The sequence below is a fragment of the Megalopta genalis genome, chromosome 2 (genome assembly GCF_051020955.1).
Source record: "Megalopta genalis isolate 19385.01 chromosome 2, iyMegGena1_principal, whole genome shotgun sequence".
Classification (NCBI taxonomy): Eukaryota; Metazoa; Arthropoda; class Insecta; order Hymenoptera; family Halictidae; genus Megalopta; species Megalopta genalis.
Window position 1 is genome coordinate 39,389,623 of NC_135014.1, and position 24,915 is coordinate 39,414,537.

At 31.6% G+C, this 24,915-nt stretch overlaps 1 protein-coding gene across 7 annotated transcripts in view; it reads left to right on the forward strand.

Annotated features, from left to right (window-relative positions):
• Window positions 1-24,915, forward strand: part of Ptp10D (Protein tyrosine phosphatase 10D) — an 80,413-nt gene that overhangs the window by 29,920 nt on the left and 25,578 nt on the right. For all 7 annotated transcript variants that reach the window (XM_076519348.1, XM_076519344.1, XM_076519342.1 and 4 more), the window contains 7 exons: window positions 15,748-15,994; window positions 17,132-17,407; window positions 17,881-18,087; window positions 18,686-19,039; window positions 21,692-21,864; window positions 22,780-23,143; window positions 23,670-23,939. In XM_076519348.1, the coding sequence (XP_076375463.1) occupies window positions 15,748-15,994; window positions 17,132-17,407; window positions 17,881-18,087; window positions 18,686-19,039; window positions 21,692-21,864; window positions 22,780-23,143; window positions 23,670-23,939 (1,891 nt within the window). The remainder of the gene's footprint in view (window positions 1-15,747; window positions 15,995-17,131; window positions 17,408-17,880; window positions 18,088-18,685; window positions 19,040-21,691; window positions 21,865-22,779; window positions 23,144-23,669; window positions 23,940-24,915) is intronic.

Here is a 24,915-nt window from a genome sequence, read left to right on the forward strand (position 1 = left end):
TGTCGCAACCTAAGTATGAATTGTTTAATTTCATTATGAATAATTGCTATTATAGATATTCTCCCCACATGTTAACTAATTCGTTTGAGGTAATATTCTTTATTTTTTTTTAATGGCCTTGACACGGTTAACTGTTTAAGGCATAACTCCTGTTGCAACTGCCGCATTAGAAAGGGCTTCCATAATCAACGCGACGATACCTAACACCACTCCGCTCTGCGTCTATTCAATAACATTGCTTAAACTGAGTTACTTAACTCCTCATTATTACGATATTGCATTTATCTGTGCATTTTACAATAAGATAGCAGAATAGCCACTATTTCTTCGATACATATCTAATTGATCTTTAAAGCATTTTCGTTCACGATACTATTTCAAAGTAATAAAATCAATCTAACAAATTGCTAATACATGATGATAATAATTAGTTATTATGTATTATGAGTTACATTAGTAAGAAATTTAATTACATCAGTTGAGTTATAGAAATTGTTATTGCTAGAAATTGGTAGATAATATATATACATATTCTTTCACCATTGCTTTATAATATCTATTACGTTACGAAATAATTGTTTAAAACACTAAACGAGATACAACAAAAAATAAGTTTACATGTGTTACTTGGTTGAATAAAAAAATACTATATATGTTTTGCTAAAAAGTCCTATCTAATTAGTTTAACCTATCAATTTCGCATCCCATCAAAGGTTACCCATAGATATAAATTTATCTGACCATATAGTGTGTAAATTTTTTTGCCACTGCTCTATAGAGCTGGTGGATTATGAGATTATTCGAAGATTTGTAGCGTAGCTGTGACCAATGACGATCGATAGCATCAAGGTGTGTTCGTTATGCGAAACTTGCGTGACGACAGCTTCGGCCATTATCCAACTTTGCCATCCATTTCGTTGTTAGCGTTCGATTGTTCAATTTCTGTAATTGCCATCGCGCCAGTAATTTCTGATCTTTTTACTGCAGTTGTTATGCATTTGTGCGATATGCAAACGTATAAAGAGCAGTGAAACAAATTTTGTTTCTGATATCTGTATGGTAAATTTTATTTACAGTCAACACCATTCTTGAGAATGGAATTGACTTTATTTCAGAGTTGGACAAAATTTGATTCAGATGAAGGATATAAAAGAAAGACTAACGAATAGAATTTTATTTATCTGAATAAGACTTGACTCGAATAAAAAATTTACTCGTACGGGAAAATAATTGATTTGAATAAAAATTATGGAATATAAAGATTTTCTTTCATAATTTATCGATTTATTACCTCCATATTCATTTTTACAATTTACCTTTTTTCGAACGTTGCATTGGAAAATTTGTTACTTTTAGGTAGATAAAATCTAAGATAAAAATTCAATATGATTTATTATTTCAATACGATTACTTGATGCAGACTATTAAGAGGAAACAAGAATTACAGTTTATTAGAAACTTGGATTCTGGATTCTTCTTCTTTCAATCACTGTGATATTTTTACATTAATTAAAATCATTATTAATTTAAAATTGAATTGACTAAATTTTGTCAAAAATTAAACATCGAATATTCCGAAAACGTACATAAACTTTTATATAGTAACAGAAGTTATCGATTCGAACAGGAGTGCATTAACCATACCCGATTTCGTCTACTTTACATATATATAGAAAATATTGGTGCACGATCAATTCGCGGAAACATTGTAGAATATTGTTTAAATCGAGGTAGCTACAACCTTTCAGCAGACAAAGGATATACACGCAACTTACGTAATCCATTAATGGTACAGAAACGACTGCGAATGTTATATCACGAATTGTTGCCAGGAATGCGTCACTTCCTCTGCGAATTAGATGAAAATGTGTCTGAAATCAGGCGCGTTACACACTTGACATCGAGACGCGGAAGTATCTTCATCGTCTATTCACAGACCTGGCTTTCTTTTCCATTATTTTAGAATTAACGCAGCGGAAGTGAAAATCAAAACCTAGCAATTAATATTGTTGTACTATTACGCAGGAATATTACAAATAGTCATGGATAGTCATGGACTATCAAAAATAATGGTATGAGGAAAATGAAGATGAAAAATCTTAATCGCGAAAGTAAACAGATTTTTTTATAGGTAACATAATGTAGAAACATCATTAATAAACTGCAGATTTTATGCATTTATAACAAATATTTAAAGAATTTAAAAATATTGTTGCAGTATTTTCAACTCATTAAAATTATTATTATCAAAATTTTAGTTCACTCATTAAAGCTAGAAGATAAAAGATAAAAGACAAGAGATAAACTAAACACATTTTTTCCCTTATCAAACATTCTGAAAAAACGTACAGTGACTCGCATTAATATTCGGACACCATATTGTTAGAAGAATTATTGCTCCTTTTTATTGTTTAAGATAGTATTATTGAATCAATTTTTTTCTTATATAATAAAGCACTTCTTAAAGTAAGTAGAAACATAAATTTTGTTTATTTATTCCACATGGTTTTTTGTATAATAAGCGATAAACAAGATTCTGACAAAATTCTACGTCGCAAAAATATTCGGACAGTGAATGAATTACATTAATTTTATATAAAATGAGAATCTTTTTAATCATGTTATCATAATATTAATATTTTGTCGGTTGACCCTTTTGTTTTATTATGGACAAAATGAAGTATTTGGACATTAAAAAAAAAAATTTAATTACAAGTGCTGTAAATATGGGTATACGTACAATTTTAAGTTTTATCAGTACAATGATCCTAAACACAATGCCAGAATTGTACAGGAATATTTATTATACAATTGTCCAGGAATATTTATTATACAATTGTCCAAAAGTACTGCATCCTCCTCCTCAATCGCCCGATCTAAATACAATTGAAAATTTATGGGATCAATTGAACCGCAAAATTCGTACAACACCTACAAGGACTTCAACAGAGATAAAACAACGTTTGTTAAACCAATGGAAACGGATTTCGCCGGATTATTTAAATATAGTCATCTGTAAGATGCCCAAGCGATTACATGAAGTAATAAAACAAAAGGGTCAACCGACAAAATATTCATATTATGATAACATGATTAAAAAGATTCTCATTTTATATAAAATTAATGTAATTCATTCACTGTCCGAATATTTTTGCGACGTAGAATTTTGTCAGAATCTTGTTTATCGCTTATTATACAAAAAACCATGTGGAATAAATAAACAAAATTTATGTTTCTACTTACTTCAAGAAGTGCTTTATTGTACGAGAAAACAATTGATTCAATAACACTATCTTAAACAATAAAAAGGAGCAATAATTCTTCTAACAATATGGTGTCAACAAAAAGAGTGAATTAGATTGTTATGTATAGGTATTGCAATATTAATTGCTAGACAGCGAGTCTTTATGTAAAATAGAAGTTTTGAGCTTCACTTGTTCAGAACAAGAGTTAAACAAAATCGTGTTTCCTATTTGAATAGTTTTTATGGTTTAAAAATAATGTTACAACACTCCTAAATGCTTAAAAGCCGCAGTTAATTAATTGCTGACGCTTAAAAAAGTATCCTAAATTTTTGCTTTAACGTCAGCGCTGGTCTACATTTGTAACAGTTTCGTAATAACTTTTGTCATGATGTTCGTGCGACAACGTCTGACTTGCAATACACAAAAGACGATGACTTTACAGAAATCCTTGGAATACGTTCCGCATAAATATTCATGACAATGACGAAACTGGTTGTCAAAAAAAATCTCGCACTTCTTATATATCGTTTGCAGTAACAATAACAAACGATAAACCAGAAGAGAATATCACGTTTTGCATTTACATAACTAATTATCACACGATCTTGCATAATAAAGCTGACCATTAAATTTTCATTAAAAAACTTTTATTATTTTTGTTATAGTATGTATGATATCTAAGATGTGTAGTGAAATAGGAGATAGGGGACAGTGAATTTACTTTAACATACTGACTACCATTCAACTACTACTAACGTTTGCGTCAGTATAGTAAACGTATTACAAGTTAGAAAGTATTGTGATAAATCTTTGCTCTTACTTCTGAGTTTTTCTTGCGGTTATTGGTTCAGTAGTGAATGCAGACCAACAATAATCTTACTATGACGATTGTCAGTAAAATTATTACGTTAGATTGGATGCTACGACTGATCCACGATTGAATGTGTTAAATAAGCATAAACTATACAAAAAGCAATTAAGAATACAGAAATTCATCTACTAAAAATAAATGGCATTTTCAGTAGTCACTGTATGTCGTAAAATATAAATTCAGTCATGTGGTAACATGTTTCATTCGATCATTCTTTTATTACAAATATGTAAATATTAGTTTAAATTTTTCATTAAACAATTTACATACTATAAGGATACATAGTAAATAAAAGTTAAGTTCTGACGAATAATATTTTACACGAATAACACTACAGAATTTATTTGAACTTCTTGCCATTTCTGTTATAATATACACTTGTGTGTGTGTGTGTGTGTTATTTGATAAATTTATTTAATATTTTCCTACGAAAGTGTCTTTGTAATCCTAATAATTTCAAAATAGAAAATGTAAAACAGGTTATTTTGGTCTTCATGGTAGGTTTAGTGTTAATCAAATTACTGAATTTTGGTTCTGATTTTCGGCATTTGACGTGTTAAGAGAAAAGATATCGATGAAATTTAAACGAATTTATATTATTATATAAATTTATATAATTATACAAATTCGTTTAAATTTCATTGGTATCTTTTGGAAGTGAATCTACTAAAAAGTAAACCAACTGCTAAACATCCTAGTAAAATTTAGATTGCTCGAACATATTACAGCAAAACTGAATTTTGGAAACTAGTCAAAAATTAGTATCACCTGTATGTAACTGACGTGGCACTCGCTGTGTTAAATATTTAATAAAAATGAGTACAAAATTGTCACGATGAAACCTAGCAACTTTTTCTTATTTTTTGATTCATCCGCAATGGCTGTGTAGTGAAATAGTGGCTGGTGTAAGTTCTCGCGATATTTTTAGTATCCGTCGACTCGGCACAGTTAAACGAATGGATCGGACATATCCCCGGTTCTATGTATAATGATTTATCTCGTTAAACGGTGCGTTGAACGCGGCTTCATTCGCGTCGCGCGATTCAATTCGAACAATTCTCGTAGCAACGTCGCGGTTCGCGCGAGTGGAAGAATGACACGTTCATGAGCGTAGAGCGCTTTGGAATTTCGCGAGACGCCACGAATACGCTTGCCATGGCGTACAATAATCGCATTCGCGCGGATATGTAACCGCGTGTTTATCCTTCTTTTTTAAATAGCGGGTGTCCTGCATTTTTGCATCACTGATACGAGCGGTATGCGACACAGTAAAACGACAGATGCAGGAAAATTTCAAACTGGAATTACCAATTCCCATGTTCCAACATTGATAAGCCGTGTTGAACAATTTTTTCTCGTTTGGTGAACTGCGCATCGCGATTGATGATAACAGGAATAATAATACATACGCTCGGTAGAAAAAATCTTCGTACATTTTTTTAAAACGTAACAACTTTTTTCAAGTTTGACCAAGAAACTTGAATTTTGTTAAGATACTGGGACTAGTTTACTGGACAATGAATCAGATAATTTTAGTAAAAATTACAATTGATCGAAATGACGAAGAAAATAAAAAAATTATGCTATTTAACTTTTTTATTTCAGCCTAGAATGAAAATTTAAGTAATGGATTTTGAACATTTTGGTAGTTTATAATTGTTAATAGATATGAATTTCGAAAACTACTAGACATTAGATTATAAAGGCAAAAGATCGACATTCTTTTGTTTCTTTCGTTTTTCTTTTTGGTTCATTTAATCGCTACTTCAGTTTGCTTTTAAGTATTGTAAATTGTTAATAAGTCGTAAAAAGAATCCAAAATGCTTAAAAACTAGGATTGTCGATTTGTTACGTATTATTTTTTCTTGGAGATGATCTATGTTCTGTGGTATTAATGAGAAACAGATTTATTCTGAAAAGAAACATTAAACCAGTATTGTGTGCAAATGACAAAGTCGTGCATCGATAACAATTTAAGAAACAAATTACATTATTGTGATGTTACCATATCATTGAATTCGACTTTATTTGTAGCTTATAAAATTTTATATGAATTTCGTATTTAATACGTAGAAAACGCTTGTTTTATTATTATTATTATTATTATTATTATTATTATTACTTCACTTATTATTGTAGCAATATGAAATTACTAATAATATAAAAATTGCCTTGCAATCAATTGCAAGGTACTGAAGCTGAATAAACATTAGTTCTCTCCTGTAATAATTTTAAGAAGTTGACGATAATGTATCGAATCTCTCAAATTCTTTCAATCTTTCTATTGTTTTATATTTTACTTATTCGTTTAATTATCGCACTAACATTGGTACTATATTACAATTTACTCTTATCATTTGAAAAATTTTTAAATAAAATTATCGACGATGGTTTTGTATAACTTTGTTTTGTTGTAGTTGACAGCTTTATTAGCTCTTCATTCTGCAGCTGTTAAAATAAGTACAAAATTAAACGCAGTTGCAAGTAAAGAAACCACGTTACACCTACGTCGTCAACCCAGACTTGTTATAATGCTGAATCATTTTAAATCTTCGCATTTAAAACTTTCAAAAGAGGATTTACGAGCTCTCGACGGGAACGCCAAAGAAGTTTGAAACGTAATTTAGGAGTGGTTACCTGGTTATTGACACGAGGGGACAGAGAAATGTAAATGAGAAAGAAAGGCGGAGGATGGCGGAGGATGGCGCAGATCTAAAAGCTTCAGGTTAAAACGGGCAGGTTAACAGGGTTTATACAGGACCGAATCTTGTGAATAGTCTACGGGACACATGAAGCTGCAAAGTGAAAAGAGCGTCGGCCATGATGGGTCAACTTGTCCAGAAATCTAATGCTACGTCTCCACCAGACTTAAACACGTTTGAAATTACATTATTTGAAATAATATTTATTTGAAATATTATTGAAAATTTTGAAATATTTGACAACAATCATGTAGTAATAACAACAACTTTATTAATCGACAGGATATCCTTTTGTTACACTGAAAGAATAATGATGTAGCAGTAACACAAGGACTGGTAAAATACAATAACTTAAAACTAAAAAGAATTAATAACCAGTGGTTTGAGGAACGGTATATTTCGTTTGACTTTTTAAACGAGTAGAAATCAAAATTATAGCAGCTACATATGACTGTATACGATATAATATTAAATATACAACATCAATCACTGTTCTATCTTCACTCTAGAATAAAAGTCAAACCGTGAAATGCTACAAAAAAGACCAAAAATCGCGCCAAATTACATTTTTGGATGTAGAAGGGATTTTTAGAACATGAGAAGAATTGGAAACATTGGGAGAGCTTTCGGAGTTCAAGTGTTATGTATATGCATGCGTTACATAAAGTGGAAATGTGGCATTTCTGTACTGCGATATTGCGTATCTAGATCACAATATAGCGACACGCAACCAGACGAGGTCGTAATCAATGGCGGAGAGGCAAAAACCTGTCTGGTATTTATAGTACGTTGTTATAGTGCACATTAATCTATGGAATTCAATCAATTATACTGCAGAATTCTGCCTTATCGAAATCTTGAAATGGGACGATAGCACTGTCCGCTAGGAATGTTAATCTGTAATATTCACTTGGTGACCCTTGCAAGGTCTCTTGCCCCGAACAAGAATTCAGAAGATAAATTACTCTAACAGCTTCAATTTCTGAGATTAAAAGTAGTGTGCTATTGCGGAAGATTTAAATTGTTATCGAGTTTAATATAATCTTCGAATATTCTTAAAAATTTCATTACAATATTTTAAAAGTTTATCGTTAGATTATTCTTAAAATTTTCATTAAAACGTTCTTGAAATATTAATTACAATATTCTTAAAATTGTCATTAAATATTCTTAAAATCTTCATTACAATTTCGTTAAAGTTGGAAAAATAGGTCTTATGGTATTTCTGTACGAAATATGGTAACATCAACTTTCTAAACTAAATATGAAATTTAATACAAAATAATTTTGGTCGAGGCAAATTGAACCACAGTGGCGTCAAAAAGGGAAACGTTTCCACATGAAATATACGAATAATTGTGATAACAGACGTTTCGTTTGTTCCGTACTATTTTGTCAGGGGTTGTACCTTGTCATTCGAGTTCGCTATCGTCTTTCACTAACTTTCATCCACTTTCTCTTTTATGCAATCAATAATTCTATCCCTTTATTGTATTATAGTATTCATATTCGTACAAACTATACTATATTTAAGTTGATTGCTACCAGGTGTTTCTGAATGACATTTTCAAAGTGCTTATGAAAATTTAATTATAACACTAGTTTTAATTAATATTTTGAAATTTCCATTTCATGTATTCGTGAAATAAAATCTTATAATAAAGGCACGCGTTCTTCCGACAAATGTGGCACAACTCGAAAAATTAATTTATAAGAAAAGTAAAAAGTGATTCGATTAACTTGATAATCAAGTCTATGCACAAACAAAATAGTGTCCATAAAAGAGATCCAAGTACTACATGCACATGTTCGCAATGATCATCAGGACAAAACTCATAATAAGATGCATTTATGCACTATAAAATTGTATATAATTTACATAAACGTTTATTTAGCAAATACAAGATTGTTACATATACATATGCGTCGATGTTACATATTATTAGTTTATAAATTCTTACTGAACATTGTTTAAGGAAATCATAAATTATTCTTTGTCCTTAACTGCGTAGTGTGAACCCGGCTTAATTAGAAGCGCCTGCCGCGGTTCGCGACACAGCAACAGTGAAATCGACGACGGAGCGAAGGCTAGATAGCAATAAACGTACAGGCTGTTTCAAAGCTACAGGCCAATGCAGTTGAAATCAGTAGGAGATAATTTACAATTTATGCAATTATGATAAAGTTTTAAAATGCAAGAAAATCTATAAATTAACGAACTCTAATAACATTTATATTTTCCTTCTACAATGAGTAATCTTTTAGTTGGCGAAGGAAACTTTTTTTTAATTCTAATTTTTGTAAAATAATGTATGGCAATTCGAATTCGTATAAGGATCCGTAATCTATCATTGTTACAGTGATACCTGAACTTTTCCACGTTTTCCTCCCACATCCAACTCGCAGTGAATCTTGTCTCAGCAGTAAATCGTCAACCAATCATAACAAAGCAATTTCTGTTTTCATCAATTGTTTTGCAAGCTGCAGCTCGAGAAGCATGCAAAATAAAAATTGTCTACATAAATCGCATAATACAGAAATTGCACAAGCATTCATTTTTTTTCTTAATAATTATACACAAATGAAAATAAGAAAACAGGGTATTTAAACTTTTCTAATGTTTTAATTACTCTGTGTATTTTCGCAGCTTATTTTTATCACGGATGCATAAAAGCCACAATCTAGTTATTAAATCTAAGGAGATATAGTGTAATCGTAAATAAATTACGGATTTTTGTACAATATAAAAGTTGTCTGCATTAATTGCAAGAAACATTTATTGCGTCTTTCAATAATTTTAGTGAGATGTAAGTGATACGTTAGCATTTTCGAATTCCTCAAATGCTTTCACTGTCTCATATTTGCTCTATTCGTTTTGATCATACGCAGTTCAACTATAAATATTAATGCAAAGTACGTTTCGGTACTTTATATGTATTATTCAAAATCCATCTATTGTGTTAGCTTGGTACAACCAAACCATATAATACTACTTCATTATGGTCTTTTAGAAAGCTAGTTTTTACTTTGTACTTCTACCAAAAATGTTAGGGTTTTGTGTGGAAAACCAACTCACCTACACACTGTATACTCTTTATAATAATATATTTAATATAAGAAACAAGATGAATTTGGATTATACATTTGGTAGTTCGACCGCTTCTCTGCGCAACTCGCAGGACACACGACAAGAAACAAAAGACACAACTTGTCGTCTAGGGTGGTGTAGGTAATTTGCCGATCTACCTATCCAACACATAGTGATGTGGGTAATTTGCCGATCTATCTAGCCAACAAAAAACAACGTGCGATTCCTGTACAAAATGGTGAGACAGAAACTGGTATGTCAAGAACTTTTGAACGAAATACTGAAATTAATAATCTTGGTACGAGTGGTGGGTGATTAATATTTCAGGAGGTACTTTCATTAGGGAGCTAGAAATTCCTTGCCTGTTATAGTGTCAGTAGGAGTAACAAGCATGCCTTGGAGATGCATATTACATTACTTGCTCTTAGCAAGATAGCCTTTTAATCTACAGGAAATATTACATTAGATTTTGTAATTAACGAATAACTTGGATAAGATTACGTTAATATCACGATAAAATTGCGATAAAATTACTATAAAATTACGATTATTTTATATGGGATATGTGGCAAAAATCTGAGAAATTAATTATAAAAGTGCCCCTGTTAATTACAATGCTGTCTCCACTATTAGACAGAGCTTATAACTGGACTGCAGATCTTTATATAAAATAAAAATTATTTAAGTTAGTCGTAAGAAACATAAATCATTAAAAATATCATTTCTCTTTTAATCATTCTAATAGTAATATAATCGAATAATATCCTTAATTTTTATCATAAATTCATAAAATCCACAGTCTACTTGTAGCTTGAATAATTTTATATAATATAATATTCAAAAATTTGAAAGTTTACCAGTAGCACGAAATAATTAGCAATAAAAGTCGTTATAAATACATACTTCTGTTCACATATGCAATAAGATATCTTGATTGTATATCATATGACAGATACATTTACATGCATCGCATACGGTAAGAAAATCATACGCGCAAAATCAAGTAGTAGACCTTAGTATCATTTTCTCTTGATTATGAAGTGTACGTCAAAATATTTCTTACAGAAAGATGTATAATCTTTTATATTACATACCATTCGCTTATCTATTGACGATGCTTATGTCATTGTCTAGAGAAATGCAAATTATAGAACTTGTAACGATCATTTTACGTTTTTGACACTCGGAATATTTGTTATGACTTTATAAGTGAAGATACTTGAATATTCAGTTTTTATTTCTTCACTTTTACCGAAGTATTTATTTTCGCACGTGCTTCTTCAAAGTGCATATTATTAACTGATAATTTTATTATGTTGGTTACCAGAGGTTATTTTGAAAATAGTTTTCATAGCCACAAAGTTATATAAAATGCAACATATTCTAAATTGTAAACTATGGTTGTCACGCATTTCTAACAAGACTGACAGCAATTACTGTTATTTATTATTAAAAGCACGTTCTATTTAAAAATTTGTAGTAAATATTATGTTTAAGGGAGGCATCTCAGAAAGTATGTAGTCTGTACGTCATAATCATTATAGACAATATTTTTGCATTCTATGGGAAATGCAGACAAAGTAATACATTTTTGACATTGTTACATTAAAAAATCACTGGAATTTATTCTTTGCATGGACTCTTTATTGTTATTTATTTTAATCTATAAATAGATAATACTATATATTATATATATAACTCTTTATTACCATTTATTCTAATCTAGATAATGCTACATATTATATATAATATTTTATAATCATCGGAAAATCATTGTTTTAAAATTTCTTCTTTCCACTGATTTAAATAGCGCATACATACATATGCATACATTATATTAAAGAAATTCGTTTGTACATTTGTACACTATTTGAACAAGTATCCATTACAATTTGTTATTGTTAAATCGAGACAAAAAATGTGCTTCCTAAAGGCTAGTATGATATAGGATAAAGTGATTAAAGAGTTCAGTGACTTTTATTTTTAAGTTAAAAGTTTTTCATTACAGTCAAATTTTCATACAAATTATATATTGAAACATGTTATAAAAAATTATTCATCGATTAAGGTTCGAAATCAAACGAACCATGTGACGTTCTGACGTAACCACGAATGTAATCATCACATCGAGAAAATTCAGTAAAAACAAGAAAATCACGTCAGCTCTAGGCAAAACCGAGTACAATGATGCCTACTTACATACAAAAAATTGTCGTCGTACAAACATCGCGGGACTCTAGAATGGGAAATTCCGGGTACTGTTTTTACATAATGTAGGCTACGTTCTATGTTACGAAAGAAGACATCTGAAACGTGCTCACAGTCATAATGGCTGTCCACTCCACTCGTATGCTCCAAGTCTAAAGAAACAGGAGTGGGATGGACAGCTATTAAAGGTAAGTGTGCTCGAGCGTCTTGTTTCGCGAAAGAGATCGTAGTCACATTTAAAGCTCGCCAGTTTCAATGTTAAACACCGACGTAGTGCGAAACCTCGGTGATAATGGAAGTGTTAGTTCGCGACCACCCCTTGTGAGTCACTCTGTACACGGGTGAAAAGGGAACGCGCGAGTTCCTACTTCTGTGGAAGGGCGGCGACGAAGGGAAGAGGGATCGATATGCACCTCAGCGTCGCGACCGGATGTCGGAAGAGCAGAGCGCGGGAGGGCGGGTCACAGGAAATCTTTCGAAATGGAAAAACTTGGGGAGGTTGTCGCGCGTTAAGACGCGACGGAGACGAAGACGAGAGGGACGGGATGGTGATGTTCCCGCAATCAGAAGGGATTCAACGAGCCACGAAATTGGAATTAGAGCAGCTTGGAAGCACATTCATAGACCGGCAGGCTAAATGATAAGGCACCGTGAAAATGGGATAAGTGCTCGCCATCAACCATGGGGCGGACTTCATAACTTGATCACATCCATTATCTCCGACACCATGGCACTAATGCGAATTAATTTGCGTTTGATACTTCGGTCCGTACGTGGTATTAATGGCGCACCGCCATTAATGGGGCACTTTTATTTAAGACAAGATAATAAAATAACTGAATAACCTGTTTAATTCTAGTTTGGAACATTCGAAAGATCAGTTCGTTTACTATAAGAATACATAGTATCAATGAGTTTCTGCTATATGTTTACTTTCTTGGTTTTCAATTTTTTTTTTAAAGTGCATTTTCTACCATTCATCATTTTTTATTTATTGTAAGTACATATAATATTATGTACCAATCTCAAAATTATATGAATTTTCTTTATATCTTTGGTTAACATCACATCTTAGTATTTTGCGACTGAGAAAACTTAACAAAAACTGCTGAATAAAAATATCGTAAAAATTAATGACATAATATAAGCAAAACAAATCTCGGTTACTTTTTATGTCGCATCTTTCATTTACCCATTTACTGCAGATCTATATTCTGTGACAAGAATTATTACTATGATAAAAAAGATTATCCGATGATATATGTCAACTTTCGTTAGAAAATACCTAATCGAATACAATAAATAAAAACTCATCAAAAGTAGCAGTTCTTCATACAATGTTACGAGAAAGAAGGAAAAATATTACTTTTAAGCATAACAAAAATTAATTATATGATATAGTTACGTATTAACTGGTTGGGACTTTAAATTAGGTGTGATTAGATGCGTATAATAGAGTTACAAAACAAGTATAATTTTAGTATAGAAAGATTCATCTTATTATATTATATTACATTATGTTATATTATATTATCCTTCATTAATTATATTACCACTTTATTCTTTAATTAAACTGCTTGCTTGTAGTAATAATAATGTATTTAACCCTAATCTTATGAAACAATTAAAGTAACTGACCTATGTTGCGTTATCAGAATGACAAGACTAAATTTAATTAGACTTTCCGTCATTTTTCTATGGCTGAGTCTTCATAACTACGATAAATAAACGTATAAAACCACATTTAATGGGTTTACTGTTAAGGAAATGGGAAATACCGTTTACTTCGTTGATTAATGCATTAAAATGTATCCAAGAAGGCACGTATACAATACAATAATGATTTCCAAATAAAATGGCTAAAATGACATACCTACACTCTCTGTTTGCTGTCTATAGAAGCGTGACGTAGGTGACAAGCGGTAAAATTCAGTTCGTTTTTAATATGTCCAAAGCAATCCGTTGTATTACTGCTGGTGGATAACGGCATTATAGATTTGCGGCGCGCCTCTTTCCCACGTCCGTCTCACCGCTTCCGGCATGCCGTGCACATACCAGCAATGGTACTTCATCAGTATTTAACGCTATAAATATCATCGGCCATGATATTGTCGTGCGACGATATTCAAATGCGATAGAAAAATTGCATTCCTTCGTTTGACCTTTATTGGAGGGAACATTCTGTGAAAAGGGTATAGTTGAAACTATACCCTCTAATATCACTCTACCACTCTGACATCGCATGTACTATAGCCAGTACTCATTTATGAAATGTGGTTGTCAGTTCAAATGATTTTCTAGCTCTACTAATACATATTTGCGGTCCTTCCCATTTTTGCTCGTTGTAACTCCGGCATAGTAGATGAAGGGTTAAAATCAGAATTTGCTTGAAAATATATTCATCTATTATAATCTATTCACCATTGTAGTATCTTATAATCTATTCATTAGTGCATAGGAGCTTATAGTATTATATATTCACTATGTATAGTTTTATAATCTATTCATTATTGTATATAGATTCTTATAATATATACACTTTATATAGTCTTATAATGTATTTACTATAGTATACAATTTTATATTCTATTCATCAGTGCGCAAACGCTTATTTATGTAGAGACTTTATTATTTATGATCCTATAATCTGTTGACGATATATGATTTTCTAATCTATTTAGTATATATAACCTTAAAAATTCATTATACATTATAGACAATATAGACTTCTATTATATTTCTATATAATCTATTCACTATGGTAGAATTTTATAATATATTCACTATACATATATAATCTTGTAATTTATTCAGTATGTATAATCTATTCACTATGTACAGTCTAATAACGTATTATATGTATACTGTACACATATACTTTTATACTCTGCTCGCTATGTATGATCTTATAATTATAATTCATTATAATAGATGCAATGTATCCTCTTTATGAGATATGACAAAATAAATTGAAGCTATGCTTTAAGAAAAAAAATAACGATTCAAACTACATATTAGGTAAAATACGAAATCGTGATTGTCACACATGTGTGACATATTAGAAACAACTATAACTAATAACTTCTCGTTTAAATTCGTCTTTATGTTCAAGAAGAAATAAAACAATGATGAAAACGATTGGACTAAAAGAAGAGAATAATCGTCGTAACAGAATCATTAAAACTTCGTATAACTCGACAGTTTCGAATTACAAGTTTCTTTCTAAATTCAAATTGCTTAATAAGAGACGAGAGAAACGAGTTACTCTAAAGTCTAAATTATATTAAAGATTTTAATTACTACATTAATCTCGGACTTTTTTAGATTTATTAATGCTATTAATTTATACATCTACATTCTTTTACTGTTCCAATAGTAGAAATAGATGTCCAACAATTAACCACCAGAAGTACTGTTGGTCAGTTAATGAATCGCAAATACACACTGATTTGAAGATAGGCTGCTTATTTTTTCAAAATTAACATATTAATTATGAATAAATAATGAAAGAATTTCCATGATATTTTAAACAACTGTGCAAAGTATAAATGAGCAATGAATGAATCGACATTCAACAGGAGATTGGCAAAAGTGAACAAGAATTCTAACCGAGTTATTTTTATTTTTGTTCAGGTAACGTATTCGGCCGATCTCGCAATTGAGATACCAGGGAACTTGAGCCAAGGAGGCTCTTGGTATCGTTTAGATTACAGCCCTGCTGTTGGTTATCCACCACCTAATACCACCATAGCCGCCACTGACATAGGCGATGTTATCAAGTTCAAAGATGGTCTTCCTGGGACTAGATACGAATTTTGGTTGTATTATAGTAATAGTACCCTCCATGATTGGCGAACATGGACAGCCTCCATCACGACAGGTAAATACGTGTACAATGTACATATAGGGTGGTCCACTTAAAAATTGCCATCTAAATATAATTTCTAAATATAACTTCTTTACTTATAGTAATACAAAAAATATTTCCTATGCAATTTTAATGCTATCAGTTGACAAATATGCAGCAAAACAGTGTCTTATACAAAGATCGTACTTTTTTAAATTTTCAAAGCCAGGTATGTGTTTTTACATAATGCATAATTATGTTGTTTATAAGTGTTACTTGTATAGATTGAGTAGTTTACACAACAGTGAACAATTTTTAAACTAAAGCCTGACTACCTGGGTGTTTACCATTTTTCTATGAAATATTCGTGTTTATAAATTGCAAATATAACATTTAGCAGTTCTGTAACAACATCACCTGACGCATGAAAAATAAATAGATTAATAATATGACCTTAAAATTATCTTCGACTTCTAAAATTAAAAATTATATGTACAAATTATATTGAATAAATTGCACACAAAAATTGTTACTTATTTTAATACTGGGTACTGTTTAAAATGAGAACCTGTAGTTTAAACTACAAAGAGCTAGAGAGGGCTGCACAATTATGAAATGCACGAAATTAATATTATTTCAAGTTGCGCACTTTTATTACACTTTCTCTAATTATCTTTAAATATATCGGATATGAACTTGTTTTTTTTACATCAGAAACAGCTATTTTTAAAATCAAGCAATCAACATTTGATTAGTATATGTTAAACCTAAATACCGATCCAGTCAAAATAGCCGTTTTCACATTGTTTTTTATTTTAAAGTTGCTAAATTTACAAAAACTATTTCATGGAAAATGATTGGACAAATTTCATAATTCAAGGAAACATTGTAATAAATTGACGAAAGTTCTAAATAAATATAATCTTTTCATTGTTACGAGTATTAAAAAAATTGTTATATCAGATTCCAAAATAAGTTTTACATTATCAAATTTGATTATATTTAAAAAAAATTGTAAAAATGTCGTATGAGTCGCAAGACTCAATTTCGTACTAAGTCATATAAAATGGAAATACTGTAAGTCAGAAAAATTATTTTGGATTTAATGTTGCGATGGGGCTTCGAGTGATAATGGTCTATAGTGCATTGATTAATTGTTTCATTTTTCAGCGCCGGATCCTCCGTCGAATTTGACTGTTTCTGTACGAAACGGCAAGACTGCAGTAGTTTATTGGTCACCACCAGCTCAGGGCAATTATTCCGGCCTCCGGTTGAGGGTGCAAAGTTTGAGCGACAGCGGAAATCCAAAAACAAGCGTGATTCCTGCGGATGCAGTCTCTTATGTGCTTCGCGATCTCATTCCTGGGGCAACTTACTCTCTTCAGCTTTTCACCGTGTTAGACACCAAAGAAAGCGTGGCTTACACTAGTAGAAATTTTACCACAAGTGAGTACATTATCGATTCTATATTATTAACAATAATTAAGTATAAGCATACACGTAGAAATATTACAGATTGCACCTTTCGAAGTAGATACTAGTTGACATGCTTCCTCTAATCAAGTATTACAAATATAAAGAGATAATATGCTGTGAATTTTTAAGAGGAAATATTAATTTGTCTTCTTAATTATGCCGTTTTTAATTTCGCCTTTTTCATTTGCCAAGAAATGTTTTTAATTTCGACTCAAAAAGTATTAGTTTAATCCATCAATTATAATTCTCTATCGAAAAAAGATTAAAAGAATTATATTATAATAGTTGTTTTTAATATTAACATGTAATAAAATATGTGTGACAGAATTATTTCTCTAATTTTCTTCACATATACATATATGTACAAAAAAAATAAAATAATGGAATATTATAAAACTTAATTAAGAAATGTTTCATGTTTCATTTTATGTTAACTTTGCTAGAACCCAACACTCCTGGGAAGTTTATTGTATGGTTCAGAAATGAAACGACCTTGTTGGTCCTTTGGCAGCCGCCTTATCCTGCAGGGATTTACACCCACTACAAAGTTAGCATAGATCCTGCTGATGCCATAGAATCTGTTCTTTATGTGGAGAAGGAGGGGGAACCACCTGGGCCAGCACAGGCGGCCTTCAAAGGACTCGTACCCGGTAAAGAATTTAAATAAATCATGCTTGTAATGTAAAGGTTTTATTTGAAAGGAAAAACACTGAATTGAAAGTTTGAGAATGATTCTACGGTTTCAAAAAATTTCATTAGGGTAAGGTATCTTATAAAATTTTACTAATTTAGAGAACCGTGATTTGAAAAAATTTGTACAGAAATTATAAAGTCCAATTTTCATCCTCAGACTCTTAACACATTTTTAAGAAAATTAATAGCATACTTTTATAATTCAAATTTTGAAAACCAACCACTTGTTTTGTTTTCAAGAGAAAAATTACAAGTGTCTGTGAAAATGTTTACTTTTGTTGGTTTGTTTTATTTCATGGCAATTTAATATGCTACATGGTGTGCAATTTCATCAGAATTTATCTACACAGTTACAGTTATTATTATAATTAATTCACCAACAACTTAGTTTCCTTCAAAAATATTTCAACAATTTTTCCAAACTGCTTTCTACGTGATTTACGAATTATTGATATGCTGTTTGGTATAGTTTCGCATTATTTGATCACTTTTAGTAATAATGAAAATGTTTATTCAACATCGATCTAATCATTTTTTCACTGTTGACTATTACAGGTAGAGCTTACAATATTTCCGTGCAAACGGTATCGGAGGACGAGACTTCGGCTCCAACGACAGCCCAATATCGAACGGTACCGTTGCGTCCTTTGAACGTCACCTTCGATAAATCTTCAATAACGTCCACTTCTTTCCGCGTCTTTTGGAATCCTCCTGAAGGAATCTCTGAATTCGATAAGTATCAAATTTCGTTAGGGGGCAACCGAAGACTTGCACCGGTCACGAGAAATCGGGATGACGAGAGTAAATGGGAATTCAAGGATCTAGAACCGGGGAAAACATACCAGGTCGTCGTGAAAACGGTGTCGGGCAAGGTTACTAGCTGGCCAGCTAGTGGAGATGTAACTTTAAGTGAGTCTACTTCTCTTACCTTTGAATTGCAATAGTTTAAAGTTTAAAGTACAGCTCTGTAGCATTTCTTATTTTGAACTAGTTTAAAGACAAACTTATTCTTTTTCACACAGTTTCAACTTTGAATTGTTATAATTTAAAGTATAGCTGTGAAATTTCTTAGTTTGAACTACCTTGAAATCAAACATATTGTTTCTAAAAGAATTTCTGCTATAAAACAGTTAGATTTTTAAGTTGTAATTCGACTTTAAGGTAGTAAAAATATCGAAAAGAAAGTTTGAATATTTAGTTTGTAAACATTTATAACAATATGATGTACTGTTGAGATTAAGAAGGAAGGTTTTAAAATTTTCAGGCCTAATTTTAAACTAATGAATGAAGAAGAGTATAAGATAGATTCAAGTGTCTTATACATTGAAAAAGTTTAAAAACTTCACTTACAGTTTTAATTTGAAATACTATACAAATTTCAAAAATTTAAATATTTTTAATTTAATTGAGAATTTGACAACATTAGTAATTACTAATTTGTAATTACAAATTGCAATAACAATAATTCTATATAACTCGTGTAGTTGAATATCAACCACACACACACACACGAATTTGACACGATTAATTGCTACAATAAACATATTTGTATCTGTGTAATTATTGTTAAAGTTGGTTATCGTAATCGTTTGTTCTGCGTAAAGTCATTCACTGATGTATGAGTGGTATGATATGAGTGTGGAATGAGAACGAGAAGCGAAAAACGGGCTACATGTTGTTGCAAATTTATTTATATCGTTCCTGATTTTTGTCAACCAAAGATAGTTTAAGTTTAGTTCTTGTTTTCATTTTTCCGCTTACTGTGTATATACAATTAAAGATTTAAATAAAGAAAGAGTTATTCGATTGTAACCTAACCTCTAACAATTATTACACGGAGCCATTCAATCAGCCATTCACAAATCATTTTTGTCCTCTATGTCAGGGACTTTAATGACATTGAGAGTCATCATTTTTCTAATTTCGAAATTGTTTAAGAGTTACAAGCCCTCAAAGTTTCCAGTTTCTGCTGACCTTTATGAAAACTGCCTTCAGATTTGAATTTATATCTCCAAAACTATTGAAAGACATGTATATGATCGAATTTTTTTTGTTTCTAAAAATATATTTTTTCAGAATACAAAAAGTAAAAATGTTTTTGTTTCACAAATTTATTCCACAGTCATGTGCTCAAAAATTTGGAGAAAATAAGTTCGTCTTCTGTGAGCACTCCCCTTTCCGTTCCAATTTTTGAATTTGCGTACACACTGAAACTGTAATTAGGGTAGGGTGGAAAAAGTCGCGGCTCCGCTATGACAAACGACATTATTTGAATGATGTCATAAGACATAATTGACAGGTTTCCAAAATAGCTGAATAGTGTAATTTATATTCTCAGAAGAATTTTAGTACATCACATCGCCAATGACACTTCTTTCATAATAATCACACTTGTGTGTACCAGTTCGCGTTACATTCAGTAACTTCATTAAAGAACGAATTTTTAGAGAATTTACGTAACAAATTTATTGTTCCGCAAACACACGATTATGTTGCTAAGATGCAAAATACATTTTTACGTTCTACTAAAGAGTCTATAAGTGACAGTGAATTCATAGTTTTATCAGATTTCTCACAAAACTATAACTGTATTGTTCAAGACGACGTATATAGTTATTATTGGATTGCTGATAAAGTCATTGCAAGTAACGCGAACCGGTACTCACAAGTGTGAGTATTGTAAAAAAATGTCTCATTGGCTAAGAGTGGAGTATTAAAATTTTTCTATAATATAAATTACACTTACACTATTCAACTGTTTGCAAATTTGTCGATTACGTTTTAAGACTTCATTCAAATAACATGAGATGATAGTGATACAGTTAACCGAATGTCATAGTGGAGCCCGCGATCCGTTTTCCCGAGGCGCGCAGCGACCTTCGCCGCCCTACTCTAATTACAATTTCAGAGTGTCCGCGAATTAAAAAATTGAAATGGAATGGCGAGGGCTCACAGTAGACGAACATATTTTTTTCACATTTTTAAACTCATGACCGCGGATCAAATTTACAAAACAAAAATATTTTTACTTTTTGTTTGCTAAAAAAATATTTTTTTAAATACAAAAAAAGAATTGTTCAGATAAGTATGCCCTTAGAGATTACCAGAAGAAAATTGCAATTTTGTATCTTTAATAGTTTTGGTGATATAAATTCAAACGTAAAGGCAGTTCTCGTAAAAATCAGCGAAAACTGAAAACTTTGAGGGTTGTAACTCTTAAACAATTTCGAAATTAGAAAAATAATGACTTACCCTCCCCCCCCCCCGTTCTAATTGGTCTAATATGGACTACAATGTATTCAAATATCATAAAAATCCTTGACGTTGAAGTACAAAAGTGGTCCTTCTGGCATAGATATTAAAAATTCATGAACACTTTTTTCCTTATTTATATTTATGTTTATTGTACCACATATGATTTCGCATAATTTAAATTACAGTTACCACTGTCAAAGCTATCTTCTATTATGCTTACAGGTAGAATTCGTGGTCTATTATTCAGTGCATGTTACTGAATCAATGTCTTAATGTAATTACGATTTTCTTCGTTAATGTTATCAGAGCCATTGCCGGTGCGCCAATTACGCACCGTCATCGATGAAAAGACTGGAATGGTGGAGGTTTCTTGGCTTCCCGACAATTCCAGCAGTCAGGATAACTACAAGCTGCAGTATCATGAGGTGGAAACAGCGATAGGCGGCGACAGTAATACCCTAACTACTGATAAAACAAAAGTAATTAGTTCAACATTTAATTAACTGTACAATAAAAAGTTCACACACGCTTCAGTTTTTCTGATCTCAAACCTGCAAGAATGTTCGAATTGAATCCTAACTGAACAGTGACTTTCTACTGGTAATTTAACATGTGTCATCATAGCCGCAATTATCGGATCGCAAGGTAGCTGTAATTATTTCACTTTGGACCGTAAACGCGATTAGAGAGAGCTGTGAACACGATTCTGCAATCGTTTCATTGACTCGTGGCTCGCTCCCCATTTTTTTCTTTTTACAAGTTAGTCACTTTCTCTTTCAATTAATCTTCAACTTAACTGAAGTGAAGCTGTCCCACTTTTAATTAGTTTAATTATAAAGACGATATTTTTTTTAAATGGTGAAAGTACAACCGATTTTAGTACCTGGAGTGATTGATTTTATAATTAATATCATTTCCTATTGTCCACATCAGTTGATACTTGAACACATTGTATACATAATTATTAGTAATTATATATTACAATATTTCTGTCACTTTTGATCGTTAGAATTAAAAGGAAGAAATATTTTTATGTTAAAAAAGGAGATTCTAACTGGCCATTGTTATTTCACTCATTCTCAAGATATTTTGAAAATGTATTTGCATTAGTTCTATAAAAGTGTCGTAAAACATTAATATGTAAAAAAATCACAATCGAATATAACAAAAATCAAATGAGAGTATATGGAGTGTATGAAAACCTATTTTAAATATTTTGATTAAACATTTGGCTCAATAAACTCGTAAACTTGATGCAACATATTACAACAATCAAATAACTAGTCAGGAATTAGGTCGTAACGAATGTTACTAAACGATTTGGTGAACTATTTATTGCTATGAAGGATACATAAGATACGCGACGATTTTAAATTTCCATAACATTGTTCCAGGTTACGTTAGAAGCTCTGCTACCTGGCCGGAATTACTCGATAATCGTACAAGCAATTAGTAATAAAATCGAGTCAAACGAAACCGTTTTATACCAAGTCACACGACCGTCCAGTCCGATCATCGAGGATCTGAAACCGATCGAGAAGGGACTGAACATCTCGTGGAAAAGCGACGTCAATTCGAGACAAGAGAAATTCGAGGTGACACATAACAGGAATGACACTGGAGAAAGTGCTACAACATTAACCACGGAATCCCACATTGTTCTGGAAGACCTTTATCCCGGCGCGGCCTACGAAGTTAAAGTATTCGCCATTAGTCATACCCTAAGAAGTGAACCACACGACTATTTTCAAGCAGTTTGTAAGTAACTTATACGTTCAACGTTAGAAATTGAGTTGGATATCAATATTTTATAGTTTCGAGCAACAGTATCAGCATAAAAAGCATGCTGTCTTATGTGGAAGACGTAAATTGAAATCGTAAACGATCAACTTATTTAGTCTCTTTTCCCTGAGTTCTTATCAATTATCAATTAACAGTTCAAAGAGTAAACGAATTCTAAGATATTGATATGCAATTTCATCATATCAAAATTATTAAAAGAAGAAAGGATAAATTTTATCTTGCATCAAGTTCTACTATACAATCTATTAATTATAGATTTTACTATTTGCTTCTTTACAATGAACGGTTTCTTCTCTTCAACTTATCATCTTGTTTCGAAATGCATTAAAGATTGATCAAATTTTATTTTCTTCCTTCTTCTGAAAGCGAAATTTGTAATTACATTTTCAAGTAATCTTATCTCCAAGTATTTCTCAGCTTTTGTTCTCTAAATATCTCTAAGTATCTGTTCTAAATTTTTAAATCATTTGTTTGATTCTAGTGCCGAAACCACCAAAAAATTTGAGTTTCGAAAGGGTAACCAGCCACACCGTCGTAGTGCAATGGGAAGCACCGTCGAACTCGTTGTACACCGAATTCTCGATTCGATATCGAACAGAAGACGATCCGAGATGGGTCAAGTTGCCCAGCGTCCGAGAAACAGAAGCGGAAGTGGCGGATATGACGCCTGGAGAAAAATACACGATTCAAGTGAACACCGTCAGTTACGGTGTCGAAAGTCTTTATCCGCTACAATTGAATCACACAGTTCGTAAGTAAACAAAACGAGTAATTAAGTAAAGCATTTACATTAGAAACTCTATCATTACAGAGAAGCGGAGCTGAAAACGCGTCCAATCATCGAGAAAACGAATCACGTATCTCCCTCATGTAGATTTTCATCGCAGCGATTCCTATAATCAATTCACGATTATTAACACCATTCCATCGTTCTTATATTTCTATTTATAAAACGGAGAGCTGCAGCTGGTCGAAAAGTATTTGTACGCTCAGCATACTTCATAATAAATTTATTTAAGAAATGGCACATTCACAGAATTTAGATTCTTTAGTACGTCACTATACACGAAGGCAATATGCTCGATTAGAAACGTTAATTATAACACACAAACGACTCGTGATTACACGAATATTGCCGAGAGCTATTTATAAAATAAGACTTTCACAGTATCAAAAGATGTTTTTTCTTTTTTGATGCAGTTCGTTTGTCACCAATATCTATGCATTTCATGTTATTTTCCTTGTTATGAAGAAACTGCACTTACCCCTTAGTCGAATGTTACAAATAACGTGCACTTGCAAGATGTAAATATGAATGTCAAAGTTTTAAAAATCATTGGCAAGCCATGTTTACTGTTAGAATTACATTTAGAATTGTGTGCAATTTTGTTCTACCGGCACTACAATGTTCTTAAAAACAAAATGAACACGATAATACTTCAACGTTCTTTAAATGAAGATATTATCAATTCTTTTGCAACACAGAAACTTTCTAAATCAATTGGAAGAGATAGAAAATAAATAAATACGAATTTCTTTTTCTCATGTTTCACAGTGTCTTCAGAATTGTCTATTTCACCTAATTCATTTTTCTGTTAAATGCACAAAATCCGCAGACTAGTCATAAGGTTTGTGATCGTCATGAGATGTTCACCTCAAAAAAAATACTAAGTTTCATTTGAAACATTTTCTGCACCGACCGACAAATAGTATGGTGTTTTGCTACG